At 42.4% G+C, this 26,792-nt stretch overlaps 1 protein-coding gene across 1 annotated transcript; it reads left to right on the plus strand.

Annotated features, from left to right (window-relative positions):
- The first annotated feature begins 292 nt into the window (after positions 1-292).
- LOC103184967 (transmembrane protein 64) lies at positions 293-25,655 on the plus strand. The gene is given in 4 exon segments (XM_007903240.2): positions 293-342; positions 344-989; positions 21,645-21,800; positions 22,399-25,655. Coding segments are annotated over 4 exon segments (1,041 nt in total). The 3' UTR covers positions 22,588-25,655.
- Positions 25,656-26,792: the final 1,137 nt, after the last annotated feature.

Consider the following 26,792-nt stretch of genomic DNA (forward strand, 5'->3'; position numbering starts at 1 on the left):
CCACAGAAATGCATCGGTTTGCGAAGCTCCCGAGGTAACATTTACCGGTGAGTTTTGTTTCATTTTTTTTGGAAAACAAACCAAAAAAAGAAATTGGGGGAAAAAAAAGGGAAACGCTCTTTTCTGCCTCGTCTTCCAATTCCACCTTCCCCTCCCTCCCTCCCTCCCTCCCTCCCTGTCTGACTGACTGACTCACCCCCCCAACACCCCCCCCCCCAAAAAAAAAAGAACAACCCCCCCACACCCCCCCCCCCCTCTCTCTCTCCCTCTCTCTCTCCCCCTCCGCACAAACATGTGGAACTCTGGCGGATCTTTGCAGATTACTCGTCAAAGTGTTGAGGAAGTTGAGCAAAGGTCAGTCGGTGCTCAGTCGGGGGCTGCAGAGACCCTGCCCGGACTCGCTGCTCGCCGAGATGGACGCCGTCGACGTGGTTTCCTACGAGGAGCGAATCCACGTGAAATCCGGGTTGAACCTGCAGCAGCACGAGGTGCCGAGCGGGATGCCCATCCTGGGGGACCCCAAAACCACCTGTTACCTCAACAACTGCTGCTTCAAGAGCCTCCTGCTGGTCTGCATCCTCACCCTGGTCTGCTGCTCCTCGCTCACGCTGGTGCGGCGCTACCTGAAGGACCTGCTGCTGTGGGTGGAGAGCCTGGACAGCGCGCTGGGCACTCTGCTCTTCGTCCTGGGCTTCATCCTGGTGTCCTTCCCCTGCAGCTGGGGTTACATTGTGCTGAACGTGGCCGCCGGCTACCTGTACGGCTTCGTGCCGGGGCTGGGGCTGGTGGTGGTCGGGGTGCTGGTCGGGACTTTCGTGGCTCACGTCCTCTGCAAGAGGCTGCTGACGGCCTGGGTGTCCGCCAAGGTGCGGGGCAGCGACCGGCTGAGCGCCGTGGTCAGGGTGGTGGAAGGCGGCAGCGGGTTGAAGGTGGTGGCCTTGGCCAGACTCACCCCCATTCCCTTCGGGCTGCAAAATGCCGTGTTTGCGGTGAGTACACGATGATGCCCCGGGAGACGGTTACCGTGTTGGGCAATGCTTTGTCCCGGTCTCTCAGCCCCTCAGGTCTCCTCGCCTCCCGGCGCCAACAGCCTGAGGCTGTAACCCACACTCTGACCTCTTTGGAACCGGCCTCACCTGTCCAGGTGTTGGTGCACTGGAGCTGTGAATGGAAGAAAAGATTCAGGTGATGTGTAAAACTTGTCGATTCACAGGTCGGTGAGGTGTGAGGAGAGGGAAGGGTTTGCCATATGTGCTGGTGTTTGGGCTCAGATGTCCTCGTTTTTCAATTGTGCCATAGGGATCTGGAACATCCCCTGACATGATGCCAAAGAAAAATATCTCTCCCAAACATCATGACATCTTTAACATCTGCCCGAACGGGCAGACCTCGGAAGTCCTACCTGAAGTTCCGAGCTCGGCCCCTCAGGTGGACGTTAAAGATCCGTTCAAAAAGAAAAGGGAGTTATGCTTCCAGTGGCCAATATTTCCCCCAGATACAGTTGGGCCTGGTGGTCTTTGTGGTGTACAAAATGATGTCTGTGGTTACTTACAAAAACATTCAGTACATTTGACAGAAAGCACTTTGGCGCATTAAGGCACTATTAAAAAGTTCTAGGGTATTTTGCAATGATCTCCCTTTTGTTTATGTGTGTCAATACCATGGATGGTGTGTGTGTTTAGACTTTATTATAGTACTTCTATGTTTTTTTCACAGACCGCCCAGCTGTATCTCTGGAGATTATCATGCTTTAGGTCAGGAGCTGCAGCAATATTGTTCTGACAATGCATGAGGTCTATCTAATGAAAGTTTTTCTCTCTCCTAAAAGATAAATTAGAAAGACATCATGTATTGCGAGAACAATAGCCCAAAGCCATANTTTTTTTCTGATTTGAGTTCAGCTGCTGTAAATGAAAATGTTTGCAATATCACTTTGCAAACTTTGTATTCATTGAATTGCTTTGAATCCATTGCACAAATACATGCGAAGCAATAATATTTGCAAGGACTAACTGGTTTGATTAAGCCATTCCACTTTTGGAAATGATGTAATTTGACCAGGAAGAATTGTACGTAATTGGACGAGAGTTCAGAGGGGCCTTGGCCTTTTCATATTGGGAGGACTTCTGAAAGCGCTTCACAAGATTTACTGTAGTGACTATATTTTACAGGCAAACATGACACAATTTGCACACAAAAAATTCCCACAAACAGTTATGAAGTTAATGCCCAATTTTATTTGGGGGATTGTTGGCCTGAACACTAGGAGAAACTCTTCTCTTCTGAACAGTGACACAAGATCTTAATGTCCGCCTGAACAGGCAGATGGGACCTTGGTTTGCAGCCTCATCCAAAAGCCGGCACCTCGAACAATGCAGCACATCTCCAGCAATGTCAGCCTAGACTGTGAGTTCCCTACGTGGGGCTTGAACCCACAACCTTCTGACTCAGAGCTGAGAGTGCTACAACTGAACCAGGCTAATGACACAAATTGGCTTTGCATCAGTTGCACTACATTTGCAAATGGTGTGAAGCTGTAGTGTAACTGATCCAAAGCTCTGGTATGCGATTGTCTCCTTCAGGTGCTGCACCCTCACCCCTACACCATCCCTCCCCCATGCTCCGGCTCCGACATCTGACTGTTCAGCACTTTGGGATGTCCTCCCGACGTGAAAGACGCTTTATAAATGTGTTGTTGTTGTTGCTTGCTCAACTATCCAGAGCCAAGCATTTGGATATCTTGCCTCTATTCTGAAATTATTTTCCAAAACCACTTCACCATAACTACTTTATTCTCTGCTTTCACAATCCTTCTAAATATGTTCTCTCTTTTGTCTGTATCTTTGTTCAGGACCTTTATCTATCTTAGTTCCCTGCTCGGTAACTATATTTGCCACTTTCATTTGAAGACGCCTCTGTAAATGCAGTACCCCTTCTGGATACAATATGTTGGCTGCTATTGCAAGTAATAAATAGCACTCATAAAATCTGTAGCTGAGCAAACTACACTATCCAAAGAGAACAGTTATCTTAACAGCTGTTTCATAAAGTGAAAGAATTGGTAGGTGTAGAAAAGGAAAATCAAAACCCGTTGCTAAGTTTTATTTCAAGTGGGAAAGAAAAAGCAAGTTGGTGATGCTTTGATTTACACATTGCTGTATGTGTCCCACATGGTGCAGGCCTACCTCCCATGTGTGTTTTAATGTGAATGAGATTCAATGTGTTGCTCTGTGGTGTGCTGTTGCATCAGATATAGAAACTACATTCACAGTTGGGCTGCATCTGTTCGAGAGATGAAAAGAAGAAATGTGAATGCCGGAAATCTGAGAAACTGTGATGTTGGTCAATCACAGAAAGCTGATCAGTGTTTGAAAGAGAGGGCAGATTTTTTGAATGAGAAATTTACTTTGAGCATTTGTTTTGAAAAGTCACACTTGATATTTGTATGATATCAGATGCCGTGCATTTCAAGTATCTTATTTTCACTACTCTACCTTGCAGCACCGAGGATTTGTTCTGCAAAACCGGAAAGATTCTCCTAGCCAGCTCCAGGAAGCAGTGATTTACAAAACTGATCTCTGAGAGAGCAGGTGTAAAGCTGGTGGAGATTGCCAACACCCAAGCGTGAAAGACGCTGTGCGCAATGATTATGAGACAGCTATTAATCAGATGTGGTAGATTTGGAGAATTGGAGTCACCTGCTTCTCACTGTTTCTAATGCCATAGACCCATTACATATAACGTTCAAATGTGAGCTCCCCCTCTGCAGGAATAGTCCATAAATGTACCAATCTCCTTTTGGGTCTTTATGTGAGGCAAAGGTGAAGCATGATTATAAACTTGTTAAGGGAGCATGGTTGGGAGCCTAGGTTAGGTTGTAAAAGTATCATGGGGTTTCAACTTAAACCAGTAGTGAAGTGTTTATAAAGAGAGCTTATATGTCACTTATTTGTGATTGGAACAAAAGCTTAGCTTAGATCCCTTGATCACTTGATTTCAACAAAGATAACTCACCAAAAAGTATGCCGTTATACATAATGTTATACATTCTATTATACATAGGAGATCTTATTGGACAGTTAGTAGTTAGTTGAACAGTAAGTAGCTGGGAACAAATATAAGCAATAATACTTGCATTTGCAAATGTATTATCAGATCTGAGTGAGTGTTTCTGTGGAAGAATTCATATATTAGAGGCAAGAGGAAATCCGTAGTACAATGATGATGGGTTTTGGTGAGAACACTTATGTAGGCTCAGTGGGTGGTAATATAAATAATAATATTTCACAAATAGACATGAAGTGAATGGTCAAATTTATTTGGGGATTATTGGCCAGGAAACTGAAAGAAACTCCCTTCTCTTTTCAAATAGTGTCGCAGGATATTTAACATGCACCTGAACAGCTGGGTGGGACGTTGGGTTAACATCTGATCAGAAGGATCCCCAGCCTGGAGTTATCAGCCTAGACTGAGCTGAAAGTCATAACATGGGGCTTGAACCCTCAACCTTCTGACTCTGAAGCGAGAGGACATACTCATTTGCATATCTTATGGGAATGCAGAGTCTTGGATAGTTTGTAGGATTTCTAAGACAGAACATGCAGCCAACCAGGCAGCCAGGTATCAATTCTGGTAATGCTGTTGGTTAGACACACAGAAAGAAGAGGCACAGGCTATGGCTGTCAGTGCTGCATGTAAGGAATCATGGAAAAGTTTGTAACTCCATCCAATGCTGAAGTGCTGCAATCTGTTGCAAAACTTGTCATGTGAGGGAAAGAGTGTCTGGGGTGGAATGTAGGTTTTGGAAAGGACCTGGACCTTTAAATGGGGAAATAAAGATAGAAATCTGCTGAGGTAGCAGAAGTGTAACTTGTAGGAAAAGGACAGTTTGGAAGCAAGTGGTTATCACACACACCACAGGATTAATTTATGACGAAAAGTGGAAGATCTTATTGTAGCAGAACAAGATGTTCTTAGTAAGGGATAAGGGAAACTACAAGCCAGTCGGTTATACTAGTTCAATGTAATTGGAGCAACCGTGCTTTGGTTACACTTAGAGATTAAAGTGCTAAGGTTACTTTACAAAAAGGAGAAATGTTACAAAGAAAAGGGAGTGGTAGCAATATGAATGCATGGTTTTGTTTCAAAATAAATAATAGATGATTTACCTGACAAGGTGTAATTAGTTAGGGATACACATAAGAATAAAGAAAGTGATTAATTGATGCGGCCCTTCTCTTATAATGTGACCAGGAAATACTTTTGGAGAAAAGGGAGGCCTGGCAAAAAGACAGCATTTGTCACCAGGCTGTGAATGTCCCAGATCCTGACTAGGATAATAACACCAGCAAGATTGAAGTGTATGTTCCTGGAGTGAGTGCATGACTGCATGGGTGAACAGCGTATTTTACAATTACAAAATCTTGGCTATCCTGGACTTAACCTTGGGAAGCAAGTCAAGTATAGGAAAGTTGGGGAGCATCTTAAGATATTGTGCTGTGCAAAGGGCCTAAATAAATGCAGTTGTGGTCATTGTTTTTATAAAGGAAGATGGAGATTTGCATAAATTTACGATCTGCTTTCAAAATTAACTGTAGGGCAAGGTACAGGTAACCAACATGGCTATAATTTGGTTAAGGTGCTATTTAGCCCAAGAATTTATCAGCTTCAAAAATATAGATTCACAAATTTAAAGTAAATGAAAATAGAATATGTTGAAGCTTTAGTTGATGAATAACTATGGCAAGGGTACAACAACAACAACAAATGACATGTGTACTGCACCTTTCACTCAGAGGACGTCCCAAAGCACTGGACAGTCAGGGTACCACACCCGAGTTGGTGATTGGGATCAGACGGGGTGGAGGGAAGAGGAGGGTCTTCAGATGGTCTTGAAGGAGGTAAGGGAGGGTTGAGGCAGAGGGACTGTGGGATGGAGTTCCAGAGGGTGGGAGCAGAGAAGCTGAAGGTCTGCCCGTCAGTGGTGGAGCGGGTAAGGCGGGGACGTGAAGCAGGCCCGAGTCTGCTGAGCAGAAGGAGTGAACGGGTTGGTAGGGGGTTAGGAAGTCATAGAAGAGCCTTCCTAGATAACATCAGGGATGAGAGGTTATATGGGAACACTTTGGAGTACAGCTCTGGAGCACTCTCCCTCAATCCCTCTGCCTTGCCCTCTCTCTCCCCTTTTTCAATTCCTGCCTGAAAACCTTCCTTTTCGACAGGTCACCACATGAATATCACAAGAACTAAGGTCAAAGCTTACGAGATATGTATGTTTTATACAGAGGATTATTAGGTCGTGGAATGTCTTATGTAAAATGGTGATTGAAGACAAATCCATATTAACTTTTAGGAATTAGACAAATATTTGAAAAGGGAAAGTTATTTTGGAGAAAGGGTAGGTAAGGCAGGGGAGTGAGACAACATAGATCAGTTTTTTAGCAAGTTGGTGCAAACAGCCAATATGCAGTGGGTGCGATAGGTGTGAATTTTCAAAATGTAACAGTTTGCTGGTGATTGCTGTCTGAAGTAGAGGAATATACCATAATTTCTCACTTTAAACAATATTCTTAAACAATCTAAGGCACAGAGGAATTCCGGGAGATTATTTCCAGTTGTGTTATTTAATTCCATTTCTTCACGAATCAGGTGAGCAATTATGAACCCTTCAAAAGAGAGTGCAAAGGCAGCTTAAAGGCAATTTGATGCAACACATTCATTCCCAAATTAATTTCTGCCTTAGCCTCTTTATTGCACCCACGCAGAGATCACTGAAGAAAACCAGAGCACAATCTGGGTTTCAACCTCCCAACAGCTACAGCTCCTGCCAGGCTCCCTGTTCCCAATTCCATCTTTCACGCTGACTTGTTTTTTTAAAATCTGGAGCTCACCTTTCCATTCTGCTACTGCTTTTGAGCGTACACAGTTTCAGCAGGGAAGGAGGACATTCAGTGCATCGTGTCTGCACCACTGCTACCTCTGTGTTTTTGAATTGCAAGCAGGAAGCGCACAGCCCTTTTAATTTAGTTGGAGGTTCCAACTTGGTCTTACAATAACCCATGTTATGGAGGATTCTAGGTATAACTCACAACATCACTTGGGCAGCAGTCAAATGAACTGTTGAAAGGAAGTATTCCAGATCAACAGCCCAGAACACGAGTGCTGCAAAAAGTTAATTACATCCGGCTTTTACTAAGTGATTCTCCAATACAGTGCTGAATTGGGTGGTTCTGTGTTGTTCTTAAGATGAGATGTTAAACTGAGATCCTGTCTGCCTGACTAGGTGGACATTAAAAATCCTGGGGCACTATCGAAAAGGGAAGAGAGTTTCTCCCAGAGTCCTGGCTAACAGTCCCCTAGATAAAATTGGTCCTTCATTTCTAGGCTGTTTGAGGGACATTGTGCAAATTAGCTGAGGCGTTCATCTACAAAATACCCAATGACTATGCTTTATGGTAAAATTCTGTGAAGCATCTTGTGTCTTCCCTTGACATGAAAGGTGCTATATCAAATACAAGGATTAATAAATATGGGAATTATTGTTCTTATTCATATTGAAAATGCAAACCAGAAAAATAATGTATTGTGAAGCAAACTTGGTGTACAGTTATATCTTGAGCTTTCGCCTTTCTTAACCTGCCACAGCTCCAAAGGTTTTCAAACATGCCTGACTGAACAGTTTTCAAACTCTTCGACAGTCTGTACTTTTAAGCTGTTGATGATTAGAATTGTTTTTTGTGTGGAAATTGACCGATGCTGTTAAAGTTCATTAATAGTCCTATTGTGCCTACCGAGGTGGAGAGTAAACTGGTGTGAGATCTAACCTGGGCTAACCAGGCCATCTTCCTCCAGTTAGCACATAGTATTGTAAACCTCAGGGTAGGGTTAGGGTGGAGGGAAAACAATATAGAAATGTACAGCACTGGAAGATAACCAAAGTTGTATCGCTGGCTAATTTTGCAATTTATAGACTTGCCTTTATCAGAAGTTATAAAGGCAGATGGTTGATCCATCTCTTTGTCTGTGCCTCAGTCACCTTCACCCCCTCCCCCACAACTTCTCAAAGCACTTGGGCAACTTGGTCTTTGCAAAGCACTTTGAGACATCCTTCCTCTGAGAAAGATGCTGTGCAGGTGCAAATCATTGTTGTGTTTGCATATGAACCAATATTGACGTGGTGTTACTATATCCTTCATTCAATGGGCCTTCAGTGCTCTGTTTCATTTGTATAACATCAGATGAGTTGGCGAATACGCGTGGGAAAGGAAGTAAATCTTACATTTGTGGTTTTGTAAGAATTATGCACGTAGCTAACAATGACAACAACTTGCATTTGTATAGCGCCCCTCATGCAGGGTAGCGTCCCAGAGCACTTGCCAATAGCGGAGCACGACGCCGAACCAGGGGGAGTTGACCATAGATGGTCACATAGGAAGCTCTTCAGGCGCAACTTGAAGATGGGGAAGGAAGGGGCAAGGGGGAGGGATAGATTAAGAGTGTTTCAGAGTTTTGGGGTGTAGTGGCTGAAAAGCGACCATCAACGGTGGAACAGCGAGCACGAGGGACATGCAGAAGACTGGAGTCAGTTGAGCAGAGGCAGTGAGTTGTGGGCTTAGCAGGTCAGAGAGATAGGGAGGTGACAGGGCATGAAGGGATTTGAAAACGACTGTGAAGATCTTGAAATCGATCCGTTCAGCACTAGGGAGCCAGTGTGATGGAACGGAGTTTAGTATGGATGAGTGTGGGCGGCAGAGTTTTGAATTGGCTGGATCCTGTGCATGGTGGAGCTGGGAACTTGGGAAGTGGAGTCAGGAGGTGACAAACGCAGAACGAGTGTTTCAGCTGCATCTGTGGTAAGGTACGGTCGGTAGCGGACAATGTGGCAAGGTGGAGGAAGGCAGTGCTAGTCAGGGACCGAACGTGGGGAAGGAAAGACAGCTGTGGGTTGAACCTGACCCTGAGGTTGCTCACTGGTTTAGTACTAAGGGATAGGCCGGGGAGGTTGAGGAGCTTCCGGATAGAAGACATTGACGGGAGCCAATGAGTTTGGCTTCCATCCTGTCAACAAGCAGCCAGATAGTTTCCTACATCAGTATTTCCTGAGCATGTGTTAAGAGCTGCATAATGTGGATATACTTCCGTTACTTAAATTGCTCTATTAAACTTTTCAGTTGGTAACCAGTTTTTTTTACACTTGTAAAAAAAATGTAACAGCTGTTGTACCAGAATGCCCTATTTGTACGTGTTCAGTAAGATGAGCTCTGTGTATTTGTGGTTGATAAAACTTCTGATGAAGGCAAGCAAATTATGACCACCAACAGGTGCTTATCTCTGAGAATTTCTCTACATCTGTGGGCTGGGGGTCAGCCACGGATGACCTCACAACAGTAACCAGTAAAATGAGATTGACCACTTGTAAATATTACTCACTGTCTCTGTTAGAGCAGCTTTTAAAGCACATACTATCCACCCCCAAACAAAAATTCTGTTTATCTGTGTGTGTGTGTGTGTGTGTCTGTCTGTGCGTGTACGTGTGTGTCTGTTTGTGTGTGTGCATGTTTAGTGGTTAGTGCGCTCACCTCACAAGCTACAGGACCTGGGTCCGATTTCCAGCAGGGCAAAACGTTGGGCAAGTTTCCTACCTCCACACATCTCTGTATACTTAGCAGTAAGTAGGAACCCGGTTGTTAGTTGATTGATTGATTGACGGATCACTTTCCAGGGGTAATAATTCCCTCCCTCCTCCCCCAAAAATGGTCACTTAATCCCCGACTGTTTGTGGGATACTGCTGTGCACAATTGGCTGCCGCGTTTCGCCCACAAAATACACAATCAGTATATTCTGCGAAGTGCTTTGAGACGTCTCGAAGACGTGATACGGCGCTATATCAAATGCAAGGATAATTATCATTATAAAATGAATCCCGAAGCATTATTATAGCAATAATTCACGTTAGTCCTTACAAATGGAAGAAAAATAAATATTATGGTACTTTTGTTTAAATTATAATTGAAGTGTTTTTAAAAAGCAACTCATTGGAAATATTCAAATGGTTTATTTTACTTCAAGAGAGCTTTCATCTTTCCATTCCTCCTATCTGGTGATCAGTAGTGCAGTCAGGCCAGCCAGCCAGAGATGCCAGAAGATATTGCCGCTATGCTGTCCCTATACCACCTGCGCTGTTGCTTTCAGCTCTTCATGTACAAAGTCGCTTTGCTGAAACCTAATGTTCCTGCAGGGAGTCCAATCCTCATTCTGTGTTATTGGGTTCAAGCCTCATATTGTGTCTTAGAACTCACATGGTCTAGGTCAGTGTTCCAGGTGCAGTACAGGGGACATGCTGCAGTGTTGGAGGTGCTGTCCTTTGAGTGAAGCTAAGCCCATTCGGCCTATACAGATGGATGTTAACGATCCCATGGCATATTTGAAAAGTTAAGGGGGTTTCTCCCGGTGTCCTGGGCAAATAAAATTGCCATGAAAGATGCCTTATCGATGCAAATTTGTTATTTGTGTTGTTGGATAAATAATAATTTAATCCTTGCAATTGATATAGTGCCTTTCATGTCTGGAAGATGTCTCAAAATGCTTTTCAGGATTTACTATTGTGTATTTTGAAGGTGAATATTGCAGCCAATTTCCACACAGCAATGTACCACAAACAGTCATGAATTGATAGACCATTTTTTTTATTTGGGGGATTGTTGGCCAGGAAACTGGAAGAAACTCCCTTCTCTTTTTGAGTAGTGCCATAGTTAACATCTGCCTGAACAGCCAGGATAAACTGGATTAGAAAGGCACTGCACTTGGAGCTCTTTTTGGTGTAATTATGAAAGCTGATTTGTATAGTACAATAGTGTTCTTAATGCCTAACACTTTGTAAATTGTGTAATAAACTTTGTAAATAAACTGCAGCACACTAGTATCTATTTTACTACACTATCTGCTGGTCCTTCCACATAACTGTGTTTGGAAAGATGTGTTGGTGTGTAGAGAGTACAACATATTTCTGGTTAAACACAGACTTATTATTCCCCTGGGTCACTGCTGGTATTGTTTGTGTAGTCAGAGCACTGACAGTAGAACAGATTGTCGGGAACGAGAGGCACTTCTTACACGACCATCTGTGGAATTTCAGAGAAACTGCACTGGAAGAGTAATGTTTTTGTTGTCCTCCCAACTGGTGCCCCAAATCTTCCATGTTCGAAAAGCCTATAATTCCTGCTTTCCTCTGGGTCCAGTTCTCAGCATCATATACAAGTGTATATTGAATGTGAGTCTTGTACTCTCAACTGGTGCAATATTATTATATGCCTGACTGATTCAGTATGCTTTAGCTCCTTATCATTAGACTATATTTTATTGTAAATAAAATATTGAAGTGACCAGTATTTATTTAAGGGTATTATAAATGATAATATGATTAGACTTTGTAAAGGCCCTGATAGTAAAACATTACTGTTGTTGATGGCAGATCTAGTTTATTTTTATTGTCCCCACTTCCACCTTTGATATTTGTTTTTAATGCCCTGCTGAGCTGCAGCGCTTGCTTACAGTAGCCTAACTCGTGGCAACGCTAGACTTGCGGTTATATTAAGCCACTTGTAACTGCGAGACAAATAGAAATCTATAGATTTTGCAGAATAGTTTGTTTTGTGGCCCTTTTTGTTTAGTGGAGCCAAGTACTAAAGTGGAGTCCTGTAGCTCAGTGGTTAGAGCACTCGCCTCGCAAGCAAGAGACCTGGGCTCTATTCCTGGGCAGGGTGAAATGTTGGGCAAGTTTCCTTACTCCACACGCCTCTATTTACCTAGCAGTAAGTAGGAACCTGGATGTTAGTCGATTGGTGGATCGTATATCTGGGGATAATAATTCCTTCAAAACAAACAATAATAATAAATTGGTCACTTCAATGCACGACTGTTTGTGGGACGCTGTTGTGCGCAATTGCCTGCCGCGTTTCATCCACAAAATATACAATTGATTCACTTTACAGTATATTCTGTGATGTGCTTTGAGACGTCTCGAAGAAGTGATAAGGCGCTATATCAAATGCAAGGATTATTATTATTAGTAGTAGTCGTTGTAAATGTGAGCAATGTATTGCCTGAGCTCAAATGGGAAATGCTATGTTTGTAAATGCTGGCAAAGTAATTCCCGAGCGTGGGAGTGATTTTTCCGGCAGCAGGTGGTACTTTATTGTTGCAGCTGTGCCAATCTCCACGGATTGAGATTATATCCATCTCATCTCAGATGTGATCTTGTGGTGGTTCGAGGTGCCCTGCATTTGATGTAGCATCTTTCACGTCAGGAGAACGTCGCAAAGCGCTTCATAGGATTTACTGGAAAGTATAGTGGATGTTTTTTGTAGGTGAACGTGACAGTCATTTTGCGTACAGCAATATCCCACAAAAACAGCAAGAAAGTGAATGACCAATTTTATTTATGGGATTGTTGGCCAGCACACCGGTGTAACACACCCTAAGCACTGCATTGGAGTGTCATCTTAGACTATGTGAGTTCCAGATCCTGACGCGGGACATGAACCCGCAACCTTCTGACTCAGAGGCAAGAGTGCGAGCGCTGAGCCAAACTAACAATGCCTCTAAAGGTATGATGAACCATTTATGGTAGATTTGAAAATTGATAGATTTCTTGTGGATAAAGGGATTAAGGGATTGGGGATAAAGCGGGTAGGTGGAGTTAGAATAGATCTGGCATGATCTTATTGAATGGTGGGGCAAGCTCGAGGTGCCGAATGGCCTACTCCTGCTCCTAATTCTTATGTTCTGTGTTCTTATGTTCTTGTCCTGGCTCGTGGGCAGGGTGCTCTGAGCTGGACCAAGCAGAAGGAAGCTTACCAGTGTTGGCAAGCTGTGAAGTATTAGGTTAAACTCTAGCAGTACTCTACTGCATACTCTGGGAACCATAATTCTTGTCTGTTGCTAATCTGCGTTGAAACTAACTCTCTGCGAGGAGGTGAACGGGGGGTGTCCCTTCAGGGAGAGTGCATATTCTATATTAAATAAACAGAAATTTCTATAAATAAGTGGAACACTCAGTCTGGTTTTGATACTCTTTAAGCATGGTGCTGAGTTTCTCTGTATGTCTCCCTCAATCCCTCTCTCAATCCCATTGCCGTGCCCCCTCTTTCCCCATTTTCAGGTTGCGCCTGAAGACCTTCCTCTTCGACCGTGCGTATGGTCACCTTTCCTCTCCCCCTGGCTTGGCATCGGGCTCCACCATTGTTAACCACTCTGGGATATCACCCAGCATGGAGGGCGCTATATAAATGCAAGTTGTTGTTGTTACGTCACACAACTGGCTGACCAAAAACAAAACCTGCTAAATAATTCCAGTGGGGTCTGGTACTGGGGAGGTGGGGAAAGAGGAGAGTAAAGAGTTGAAATGGAAAACTAATTGTGATTTGGTATGTAATGCTACATTATATAAGCTTTTGTAAGCTTTCCCTTCTGCATCATCTGTCAGTTGGTAGCACTCTCAACTCTTGAGTCAGAAGATTGTGGATTCAATCTCCCCATGAGCCCTATAAACTCACAACATAGGCTAAACTGCATCACAGTAGCCAACAATTCCCTCAAATAAAATTGGTCATTCACTTCATACCTATTTTGGGGCATTGCTGTGTGCAATTTGGCTGTCATATTCATCTACAAATACACAGTCACTACCTTTACAATATACCCTGTGACGTCCTTCTGACATGAAAGGTGCTATATTCAGTGCAAGGATTATTATTTGTATTAGTGTCCTGTTGCCCCCGCAATAGCTTGCATTTATGAGAACAAGCTGAAGAAGATGCTGCAATCCCAAGTAGCAATGTACTACGTGGATCTAAAAACTGAAATGAGGAAATGAAAGGGATTTACAGAGTAATAATAATAATAATAATAATAATAATCCTTGCATTTGATATAGCGCTTTTCACGTCGGGAGGACGTCCCAAAGCGCTTCACAGAACACACTGTAAAGTGAATTGACTGTATATTTGTGGGCGAACGCGGCAGCCAATTGCGCACAGCAATGTCCCACAAACAGTCGTAGATTAAAAATGACCAATTTTATTGTTGTTTTTGGTTTTGGAGGGATTATTATTAGGCGTGTGGAGTAAGGAAACTTGCCCAAGGTTTCGCCCTGTCTGGAATTGAACTCAGGTCTCTCGCTTGCAAAGCGAGTGCTCTAACCACTGAGCTACAGGACTCCACGAGTATTGAATATCTGAAAGAGCAGCAAATCTGGGTTTCAAGAAGGTTCAAGACCAGCACAGATTTGTTTGGATTTGTGAACCTATGGCTTCAAATCCCTCTTTATGGTGAGTGGGATTATTGGAAAGATGTAAAACTAGGTGGGGATTTTATGCAGATCTATGGAAAATTCTATCTTGCTTTGGAAACCAGTTTCCCACAGATCTTAAAAAGAATTGGTTTCCAGATTAAGACTGAATTTGAAATATTTCTACAAATTGATCTTAGAATTAATCTTACATGCTAAGGCTGACTACAATTTATTATTAGTAATGCATCAAACTTTAAAAATATCAACCAATTCTGTGCACATTGGATTTTGGATGTGAGGTCTCTCAGGTTGGTGTAATTGTGGAAAGTGTTAACATCTGAGATGTTGTGCGTGTGCAAAGATATCATAAAATGGAGGGGGGGAGGGGTGGAGGGTGCTCACTCACTCCACGATTGATTGTGGGACACCTGGACACGTGTGGGACATTTGTGCGCAATTGGCTGCTGCATTTCACCCACAAAATACAGAAGGCATTTCACTTTACAGTATATTCTGTGAAGCTCTTTGAGACATCTCGAAGACGTGATAAGGTGCTATATTAAATGCAAGTATTATTATAAGTTATTGTTAATAATGAAGCATCTGAAGTCTTGCACATTTTACTAAATATGACGACTGTTAGTGTGCCTTTGTAATGGGAAACGCACTCGCTCCCACTGCCAAGGTTGGGAAATTTGCTGTCAATCATTAAATCATTCAGAACATTTTGTGAAAGGGAATTCCTCTCCCCTGAACTATTTCATGTAAGTTCAATGGAATGTGGACTCTGTCTGGTAGTGTTTAGCAGTGCTATATATGTAATTTTAGTCCATTTATTCATATATAATATCCAGGAGCACTTCTGAATGGTACTATTAATTGAATCTTTTTAGGGAACTACGGAAAATAATCCACAAATCCTGAATGTCTAGTTGGTACTTTTTAAATGAGAGTTTTTGTGTTATGTCCACGTGTACAGACAGAAAAAGCAATGATAGAAGCCAAAAGCCTATACACTTCTTACTTTTTAAGAGAGAGATTGAGCTTCCAAGTTATGTAGAAAAAAAACTGCTTAATGTGAAACTGTACAATCCTGGACGATCCCACGTTCCATGCCCAGTGTGTGCTGAATACTGTAGTATCTATATCTGAAACCATAACGCATTTGAACTAACCTTCAGGATAAGAAAACTGATGGCCTCTTTCATATCTATGACGTGTAAGTTTTTCCAAAAGTGGATTTTACTGGAGCCATGACGTGAATGACCAATATTATCTGTAGGATTGTTGGCCAGGGCACTCGGAGAAACTCCTTTCTCTTTTCGAATAGTGTTTTGGGATCTTTAATGTCCACCTGAACCGGCAGACAGTCTAACGTCTCATTCAGCGGACGGTAGCTCAAACAGCACAACCCCCAGCATTGCATTGATTGGAGTGTCAGTTTTTACACTATATGAGTTATAAGTCCTGTTGTGGGTCTTGAACCCACAAACTTCTAACTCACAGACCAGCACGAAAGCTAACCTTTTAAAAGCAGCAGTGATGTTGTTTGATTAGGAAGGTGCTTGCACACACTTCTCTGTGCAGGTTGTGCATTACTGTGGAGTCCTGTATCTTGGTGGTTAGAGCACTCGCCTTGCAAGCGAGACACCTGGTTTCAGTTCCAGGCAGGGCGAAACCTTGGGCAAGTTTCCTTACTCCACACGCCTAATAATAATCCCTCAAAACAAAATCAATAATAAATTGGTCGTTTTCAATCCACGACTGTTTGTGGGACACTGCTGTGCGCAATTGGCTGCCACGTTTCACCCACAAATATATGGTCAATTCACTTTACAGTCTATCCTGTGAAGCGCTTTGAGACGTCGAGAAGATGTGAAAAGCGCTATATCAAATGCAAAGATTATTATTACTGTGTGGCATGTTTATATTTCGAAACCTGGACAGGATGTATTGTGAACTTTTATTGCTTTGTGGCTTTTGAGCTACTGGGAAGGAATGCAGCAGAATCTTGTCATATTAGATTCAAAGGTCAACATTACTTTCTGTCAAAGTGCTGCACCAACCCAAGCGAGAGACCTGGGTTCAATTTCCGGCAGGGTAAAATGTTGGGCAAGTTTCCTTACGCCTCGGTTTACCTAGCAGTAAGTAGGAACCTGGTTGTTAGACGATTGGTGGATCACTTTTCTGGGGGTAATAATTCCTTCAAAAAAATGGTGATAATAAATTGGTCACTTCAATCCACAGCTGTTTGTGGGACAATGCTGTGTGCAATTGGCTGCTGCGTTTCTCCCACAAAATATACAGTCAATTCACTGTTTAGTATATTCTGTGAAGCGCTTTGAGACACCTCGAAAACACGATAGGGCGTTATTTCAAATGCAAGGATTATTATTGTTTTGACGTGAATCTTCTGGTATGCTGCAAGACACTGACATACTGTTCCTGATATGTTGCTGCTGATAGCAAAATAGTTAAAGTTAGAACAGTGGGTATGTAAATTTGAGCTAAGGTATATGTAAATGTTTATATATTTAGTATAAGACTTGCAATGTAACCATAATAGTGGATTTTAAGCAAGCAGCATGCGATCTCAACCCCATAGAAAATCTCCTTAAATCGAACACTCAGGGGCAATAGATCTTCTATTCGGCTATAGCCAGTTCTATCATTTGGATGTTACCCATCACCATGCTGAAGAGTATCAAAACCAAGCTGAGATTTCCCTGCATCCCACCCACACATGGAAATGCCAGAGATAGATTGTTGGAATGGAATGCGCACTCTCTCCCTGGAGGGACACATCCTGTTTTCCGGAAAGTATAAGGGCAGTGCAGTGATTACCATTGTGTTACGTTCGTCTCTATGCAGTATTAGAAAAACAGGAAGCTGCTGGAGAGAGAAACTGCAGTTCCCCGTTTAACCCAGTGGCATTGAATATCTGGTGGTGTCATTAGAATAATGGCACTGTAATGTGGTTTTGATCTTGCTAATGTGCCTTGTTTAAGCCAACAAGTCGTCATTTTTGTGACATGAACTTTGTCACTAAGGGTACAGTATAAACAGGCTTGGACAGTGTGAGATCATGTTGCAGCCCTATTCCCGACACTGCTTGGAGGGATGGTAAATGGAGCTCTGTATTTTTAGCAGAATTCAATTGATCAACTACAGCAACAGTAATAACTTGCATTTATATGGGTCCCTTCATGTGGGGTAGGGTCTCAGAATGCTTAATCTGCAGACGTCCAACTGGATGAAATGGGAGAGAAAAAAAATCTAAAACAATGATTTCAGTTGTGCCAAGACAGCAGGGAAAGAGGGAAGAGGTTTGGGGATATGAAAGGCACTGTTAAGACTGGCGCTGAACAAGAAGTATGTTATTGCTTTACACAGAGAAACTCCATCAGTAGTGCAAGGACTCTGACTCCTTCTCCCCCTCCATGCTCTATTCAAAGGAAGTTTAAATGAGCAGTTTCTGATGCTATTGGAAGAACCATATGTTAAAACAACACACTGATTTAGTTGCTCTGTGTTCAGACAGGTTGGTGCCACTCTTGGATCCTGTTCCCCTGATTTTAAGCTTGATTTCTTGCTCTTATGTTGCCATAACTACTGGGGGGGAAACACTGACTTCACTCTGGAGAGCACAAACGCAGTTTAAATATTTGTGTACTTTTGCTGGTGAAGATTTGAGGCCAAAATAATGATTGAAACCACAAGACTTTATTTCTTCTAGAGAACCATCCCCCGTTTTTGTAGGAAAGGAATCGAGCTCTTAACAATGACAGTTAGTAAAACCACTGCTTAATATCAAGCTACATACAATACTAAGGAGATTCTGCTTAGGTTCATGCCAAAATGGTATTATAAGCTTGCACTTTTTAGCACTGCTAAAAAGTTATCAGAGTGTGATCCATGCAATGGACTCGGGGTATTCCTGTGAACTGAGCAGTGTGCTGCAAATTCAGTTTATACCAAGCGCAGCAGTGACTGCTTACATCTTATTAGCAGCTGCTCCAAATTAGCTGAAGTGTTGCAAATGGGAGTCGCCCAAAGCAGTTTGTTTTTTAAGCAACCACCTCTGTTTCGCATTGAATTCTTCTCAGTGGCAAAAATGATGTGAAGCCGTGCAGGTTTGGCCCTGCAGAATTGAATCGCTCGGTTCACAGTGAACAATGGCAAACTGCACTGCCTGGATTCTTCCTCTCTGCTTTCCAAATCCTCTTTAGAAACCTATTTCTTTACTCTCCTTCCTCTAAACCCCTGCTCCACCTACTTCCCACGTGGCAAGTGTTTCTGCTCCGTCTCTCTGATCTTGGAAGCACTTTTGAGATGTTTTCCTATGTGAAAGGATGTGAGAGGAACATAGAACATAGATAAACCCATTGAGCTTGTTCTGTCAGTTTGTTAGGTCTTTGCTGAACATTTTATCGCAATGTCCTGTCCTTTCACCATAACGCTTTTAATATCTCCTTAATCCGTCAAGCAGACCTTTCCACATCTTGACAACTATCTGTGTGCTGCATTGAGGAATGAGGTGGGCTTTGTATAAGTACTATGTACAAGTTTGCACAAGTTTTTTTTAAATATTCCTATTTTCTGCTGTAAGATAGTTTAGTTTGCAGCACTGAACACACCACAATAACATTAAAATAATCTTTGCATTTGATATTACACTCTTAAAGTCGAAACGTCTCAGAATGTTTCATAGGTAACTGCTGTGAATGAGTGTGACTTAGTATGTGGGAACTGAAGTGAATTGTATGAAATGAGATCATAAGCAGACAACAATACTGTAGCAATGTCAAAGCATCAGGACAAGTCAGAGCTGGTTCAGGGCTATGAGAGGCAATTTTAAGACTGACTCCGTACACGGAAAGGATATATCTATTTACACATATTGATGGCTAGAATGAGTTGCCAAGAAAGATGGCTGAGACCAGCTGACTAGACTAAAGAAATGGTTAGTGTTGTAGTGTTGTCCCTCACAAATGACTTCTCTTCCTCGGACCGCCTCTCCCTCTGACCCTCCACCCGCAGGGATCCTGATGTAGCCATCAAGCTGTTGAATGACTGTCTCTCTACAACCTTCAATTCCCCTGAAATCCAGTGGAGCTAGGGAAACCCACCTGCTCCCCCTGGTACAACAGTCATCTCTGCTCACTCAAAACACAAACCTGGATGCTCAAGAGCAGATGGCAGAAATCTCCCCTCACGATTCAGCGCCAGCTCTGACTCGAGCACCTCCACACCTCTCCCTTTTACTCCAAAGTCATCCTGGAAGCAACCAACAATCCAAAGACGCTCTTTTCCACCATCCATCACCTCCTCCCTGCATCCCCTCAAGCCCCCTCTATCCTCACATCAAACGCCAAGTGTGAAGAATCCTAGATTGAATTCAAGACGTTTTCAATCCAAGATTGAAAACAACCAGTCTCTCTCCTCAGGCAGTTCCACTCTCTGAAAATTGCTGTTATCACACGCCTCCTCAAAAAACACCTCTCGATCCCTCTAATCTCTAACATTACCGTTCCATTTCCAACCTACTCTTCCTTGCCAAAGGCCTGGAATGCATTGTTGCGCCTCTTTGGTCACATCTCTCCCTCCACTCCCTCCTCGAGCCCCTGGGGTCTGGTTTTCGCCCTGCCCACAGCACAGAGACAGCGCTTGTCAAAGTCACAAACAATGTCCTCTCTATCTAGGACCAGGGCTCCCTCTGCCTCCTCGTCCTCCTGGATCTCTTTGCTGAGTTCGACACAGTCGACCACGCTATCCTCCTCCAACACTCCTCCTCCCTCTTCCACCTTAGTGGGACCGCACTTGTGGGATCTACTTAACCAACTGCCTCCATTTCATCTCGGCAAATGGTTTCTCCTCCACATTGCCCGCCTCCGACCGTACCTTACCCCAAATGCAGCAGAAACCCGCGTGCATGTGTTTGTCACCACCCACCTGGATTACTCAAACTCACTCCTCACTGGTCTCCCCAGTTCCTCTATTCAACAGATCTAGCTCATTCAGAACTCTGTGCCCGCATACTGACTCGGAATCAAACTCCGTACCCACATCTCACCAGTTCTGGCCAGGCTTCATTGACTCCCCATCACTGAACGGATTGACTTCACGATCCTCACACTCATGTTCAAATCCATTCACTCTCTGGCACCTCCCTATCTCTCTTGACCTTCTCACGCCCCAATCCACCACCGGGTGCCTCCGCTTGACTGGCTCCCTCAATCTCTCCGCCTTGCCCCCCCTCTCCCCTTTTTATAATAATAATAATCCTTGCATTTGATATAGCACTTTTCACGTCTTTTAGACGTCCCAAAGCGCTTCACAGAATATACTGTAAAGTGAATTGACTGTATATTTGTGGGCGAACGCGACAGCCAATTGCGCACAGCAATGTCCCACAAACAGTCGTAGATTGAAAATGACCAATTTATTATTGTATTTGGTTTTGGAGGGATTATTATTAGGCTCTGTGTGGAGTAAGGAAACTTGCCCAAGGTTTCGCCCTCTGCCTGGAATTGAACTCAGGTCTTTCGCTTGCAAAGCGAGTGCTCTAACCACTGAGCTACAGGACTCCACAAGTCCCGCCTGAAAACCTTCCTTTTCGACAATGCTTACGGCCACCTCCCCCCACCACCCAACCCAGCTCAGAGTCAGGCTCCGCCACTGTTAAACACTTTGAGACGCTACCCTGCGTGGAGGGCGCTATATAAGTGCAAGTTGTTGTTGTTGCAGTGAGATGAAGTTAAGGTTCGGATTCTGGTAGAGTGAAATCAGCTGGGCCAGAAGCATTTCTTACCGCAATCTGGGTCTGAGCACTTGTTAGTCGGAAAGTGATTGCTCTTTGTTGGGGGATTACACAGAAATAGGGCGGGTCGAACCTACAACCTTCTGATTCAGGCGATGGTGCTGATTTCTTAACCCTGGCTCTTACGGCTCGGTGCCTCACATCACTGGTGCATTATCAGCTAATTTAAGTTCCTGAAAGATGCCCCACCTAAAATGATCAGATTCGAGTTTGTACTTGTATCTTGTATTTCTCAGTATTGAGCTCCGTGTACATGTGTTTCTGTGCTCCATGAAAATACTGTTTTAATATCTATTGAGGTGGTTGTGGTTAAGTCCTGTACAAGTCAAGTTTCTCAGCAAAATTCTCTGAGTTAATGGGGAATATTTTCAAGAGCCCCCCCCTCACCCTTATCCATTAGCAACTTATTCGCTGGAAGCGCTCCGGGATGCTACTCTGCGTGAGGGGTGCTATATAAATGCAATTTGGTGAATTATCTATTTCTAAAAAAATATTTTAGTCTTCTGATTTAACATGTCATTTTTGTACCAATGCAGATCACAGATTTATCTCTGCCGAACTACCTTGTTGCATCTTCTGTTGGACTTCTTCCCACTCAGCTTCTGAATTCGTACCTAGGGACTACCCTGCGCACAATGGAAGATGTTATTGCTGAACAGAGTGTCAGTGGCTATTTTATATTTAGCCTCCAGGTAGGACCAGATCAACAGTCTGCTGGAAATTTGCTAAGAGAGAGTGTAATTTGTTATTTCATTTGATTTTATATTCCAGTCAGGATCAGAAAAAGGAAAGCTCACTATATCTGCACAATATTATGCAGTGTGCATTCCCGACTAGTTAGATTGTGTTCCAGAAAGCTATTAAAATACAATAATGCAATACTCTTTAAAAGGTTTCCATTGTTGACATACCACAGTGGAGAAATTCCGCCTTAGTCTAGATTTAATCTATTTATGTAGTGTTTCAAGTCGTCTAGAATTGGGCAAATTCTTAAATACAACCTTAATTTCAAATCAAATTTTCTGTAAGTTTTTTTAAAAACAAAACTACAGAAAACAGACTTCAGAGTTAAGACTGAATTCAACAATTTGCCAAATTCTGGATGTTCTAAAATGCTGCATAAAGAAAATAAATCTAGACCCAGGTGAAATTTCTCCACACATGTGTTTGTGTGGATCCAATTGTATGGTGTTTATAAAATTTCAGTATATGAAAGCCAATGTACCTGTATTCTATGTGAGATGCAAGTTAAAATGTGCCTTTAATTTGCTTGCTCTCTTCTGGTTCCAGATTTGCATCAGCGTTGGACTGATGTTTTACGTTGTACACAGGGCTCACACTGAGCTGGATGCAGCCATCTTGGCTTGCCAGATCGAGCTGAAGACTTCATTGATTAAAGAAGGTCACTCAAACGGAACCAGCCTGACCTTCTGTAATAAGAGGACTTCAGCATTGATGAGTGGGGTAAATGTTGTGTGAAAGGAATGGTTGGCATAGAGTCAGGGAGCTGTAAGCTTGTCAGCCATTACCAGTTGAGGTCAGTAGAGCCATTGGTAAGTATAGCTTCACACCATGGACTTTACAGGAAACTTGTCAATGGTATGGTACTGATGACTAACACAGCCAACAGAATGGGGGTGACACACTGTAAATCATCAGTGTACGTACACAGACTAGTGGCTGGAGAGAAAGACAGTCACAAAGGGAGTCCACTTTAAATCGTCAATAATATACTCACGAACCAAACCCTCTGCCAGTGTTCTGAGCTGTGTGAAACCGGACTGTGAAAAAGGTAGCCTGTAACATTCCTCTCTGTTCCACCAGTGCGATGTCTGATTCATTTCTGCTCCTTTCTCTTGAGCTACTGACTTCCGAATAAGTTAGTTCGAGTAATTTCCATGTTGAAATTGCTCAATAGGAGCAGTAACGTGCTGTAGCCGTGATCGTTTTTATTTGCTGTGCTGTGATCAGCCGAACGCAAAATAAAAGTGGACCCAGGAATTGACCATCTCTGGAGAGAAAGCACTGTGTCAGTGCTACCTCAACACTGTTTCAGTGCTGCCAGGGCTGTTTTGCCTGAGAATCTCCCATTTATTAACATATTTCCAAATGCTGGGCAGAGGCTGAGGTGTCTCCTGTGGGTAAATTATTGAAATGTCACCTTTCTCGTTCCTGTTTAATTTGCCTTTTTAACGTTCAACAACTGAGTGCTTTGCCAATTGTGTTTAAGCTCTAAAAGTCTGCAGTTGTTTGTTCAGCCTATGTTCTCCCCAACCTTTACAATGGGGAGCAGCCCCAGGAGTGGCCTTGTGTTGCTATAATATGCACTTTAGTTACAAGCTGTAAAATATCGTGTATAAGATTAGGACCAATAACAGGCATCTCAAGTACGAAAAGTTCTCATTGCCATGGACCATCTGCCATGTACGGAAATGCGAGGGTAGATGCAAGACCGAGGAGAGGCTTTCTGCAATACATTGTACAGCAGGTTAACCCATAACGTTTACTTTAGTGATAAATTTGAGCAGCGAGAAATTGAGAACAACTAATGTATTATTAGCATGGTACTTGTCGAGCTGGGAAAGGAATGCCCTAACCTTTAGGCTTTGGCTCGCACAGTTAAGAACTTGTCTGCACCTGCACATCCACTTAGGGTGACTGCAAATCTGCCAGTTCAGCTCTGAGCGAATCATGCCTAACTCCTTTACCCTTTGCCTCCCTACCCACCAAATATAATGTGTGGACATTTTATCCACATTGTGAGGGTAAAGAGCTGAATGAACCTACAGGAATGGAACGCTGGACATTCTGTTCCCAAGAGAGGTGCACAGGTATTTAGCCACCTCTCTTCCCCCGCCCCCCTCTGCATTAGCTTACCATAAGCAAATGTTGCGTAACCGAAACAATGACACTTGTTGTGTCATCTGCTTGCACATGCCATAATTGAATCGTGCAAGAGACAAAATGAGAGTAACAGAGGCCAATCAATGTGACTGATTTCCAGGCAGTTTCACCTCAGTTTGACCCTTTTCCACCCTACATTTACTTTACTATTGATTCAGTTCTCTGCAAGTTCACGCACTTATATGAAATTGAGTATGTTACACAGTATCACTTCATTTCCCCTCCCACCGAAGAAATGCTGATTTATCTGCCTGGAGTGGTCCATCCTGCTAACGTTATATGGCCAAAAGTACCATAACAATATGGCGGAAAACTCTGTTAGTGTCATATATGCCGATTCAATTAGTTTACAAGACTGCCAGAGCACAAGTAGAATGGAGATAGATAACTGGAAGCTCACTTGAGCAAAAGCATGTAGCGATCACTCCCACTCGGCATTTAGAACATTCACAAGAAAGTAAAATTAAAAATATATATCCTTAATCACCATGAATTAAATGCATTGTTTCATTGCACAAGACAAACTGTTAGACATTTTATGGCACATCTATGATTTGTTTTATCTGCAGGCTGAAGGTGCAATTTGTTTTAATGTTGCTGTTACATCGAAATGAGGATAAAAATATGTAGTACCAACAATATCCAATGTTAATTGCTTTTCTCACAGTTGCATTATAAATGGCCTTTTCTACACTATATTTAATATAAAATGTGCTGTTCTGTAGCGTTCTGTTAAATCTCCAGGGTATAACTGAATATTTTCACATGGAATTACTTTGGATCCAGCCACATAATGAGTCTCTGAGTGAATCTTTTCCTGCTCTCACTTGCTGGATTCACATAATTATGCCAGAGATCTGAAATTGTTGAATCTAAAGATTGAGCCTAATGGTTTTGGACACCAGATAATCAAGCTCACAGAGACCAAATATTAACAATTTATTATCAGCAATGCAGAGGTACGGAAAAGGCATTGTTACTTAATCCGAAGAACAGGTAGAACGTGGCTTCTGCACTATATCTTCTCGAGTCTGCTCTCTTGTCAAAACAGCAGCTACATTCATATCTGACTTGTTTACTACATTTGAACACTTTCTTTGGCTTCTGCATACCAAAACCATCTGGTGGCAAATACCTTTTCCACATAACTGCACTAGACAAAAGCAAGGGCATTAGATAAAGGAGAACACAGCATCTTCTAGCAAGGTTACAAAAGTTACATGAGTACCATCATCAACAAAATTTCAATTGAAGGTACAGCAGTACAAATGTTTAGTACTTTTCATTATAGGCAAAATACATAGCAGTACAACACATAATCAGCAGTGTACAAGATCTAGGTTTGCCTTGATCATATTTTGGTAGGTACACTGCAGAACAGACTTAAGTCACAAAGCAGTAATGGTTTGTGAATGATATGAAGTGCTTACAGTTTACAAACTTTTTTTTGTATAATTACAATCTATATCTATTGGAATTGTTTCCAAAGGCATGTGTTTCCAATCTGTACTAAATTTCTTTCTATCTGATTTGTATTATACTGTACTTTTGACATGTTTTTGCTTGTTCCGCTGGGACTTATTTCAGGTTTATCAGAGTCATAATAATAATAGTAATCCTTGCATTTGATGTAGCGCCTTATCACATCTTCAAGACATCTCAAAGCGCTTCACAGAATATACTGTAAAGTGAATTGACTGTATATTATGTGGACGAAACGCAGCAGCCAATTGCTCACAGGAGTGTCCCACAAACAGTCGTGGATTGAAGGGACCAATTTATCATTAATATTTTTTTCTAGATTGAGCTGTAGTTAAGGGTTGAATAATTGCAATGTAGCATGTGGACTATTTAGAAATTATTAAAATCCAATTTTATGTTTGAATGGAGCTTACTATGGCGCCTTAGTTGTCCAATTAAATTTTAAAAATTGACTGGAGAAAAATCACTGTGGATTACATTCTGATTTTCAAAGAAATGAATGCTGGACTCTTTAGAAATGTAAGTAACCCAAAGAATGAACTTTAATTGTGAAGAATTTGAGTATAACACACTGCAGAAAATGTAACCGTGGAATACTTTATTTATGCCATAAATTCAGTGAGATGAAGTACAACTGATTTTGCAAACTGAAAATTGAGATGGAGTCTATTGATTGACAGCCTAAATGTTACTTGAGACTTGCAACTAACTTAACTTTTTTAATTATTCTTTATAAATATCCAGGAAAGTGTTTTTAAACAGAATCTGAGTTGTCTTTGACCCTCCCCCCCCCCCCCCCTCTGTACAAGCAAATGCTGAACTGATGGCTTTTAATGTAAAATGCCTTTTTTTGCAAATTATTATAGTGGAACTTTTTTTAATGATTGTGAATTGTCCTTTATATTTCGCAATTATTATAACATGTGTTTAAATTGTCTTGATACTGTACCTTTGCACATGGCAATAACCCTTTTGGATATATGTTGTGGTGTATACTGAGCATAGAACTTCCTGATGAACTGTATCCTGCATCTTGCTGGACCTGTGGGAGTGATTAGTTTACTGGGGATATTAGATATCAGTGGGGAAGTGTGTACACTGACAGCTGATACAAATTTGCCAAACCAGAGTAAAAGTCCCTCACCAAACCAAAACACTTATCTATTGTAAATAACATGATCAGGTATAACCTAACCTTTGGGTTCAGCTGACTTGTAAACTGCCTGAGCATTGCTGCTATGGTATGTCATTTGATTAACTTCATTTGATCACAGTCTTGTTGTCTTTCCTGGAGATGC

The sequence above is a fragment of the Callorhinchus milii genome, unplaced genomic scaffold, assembly GCF_018977255.1.
Source record: "Callorhinchus milii isolate IMCB2004 unplaced genomic scaffold, IMCB_Cmil_1.0 Scaffold2, whole genome shotgun sequence".
Classification (NCBI taxonomy): Eukaryota; Metazoa; Chordata; class Chondrichthyes; order Chimaeriformes; family Callorhinchidae; genus Callorhinchus; species Callorhinchus milii.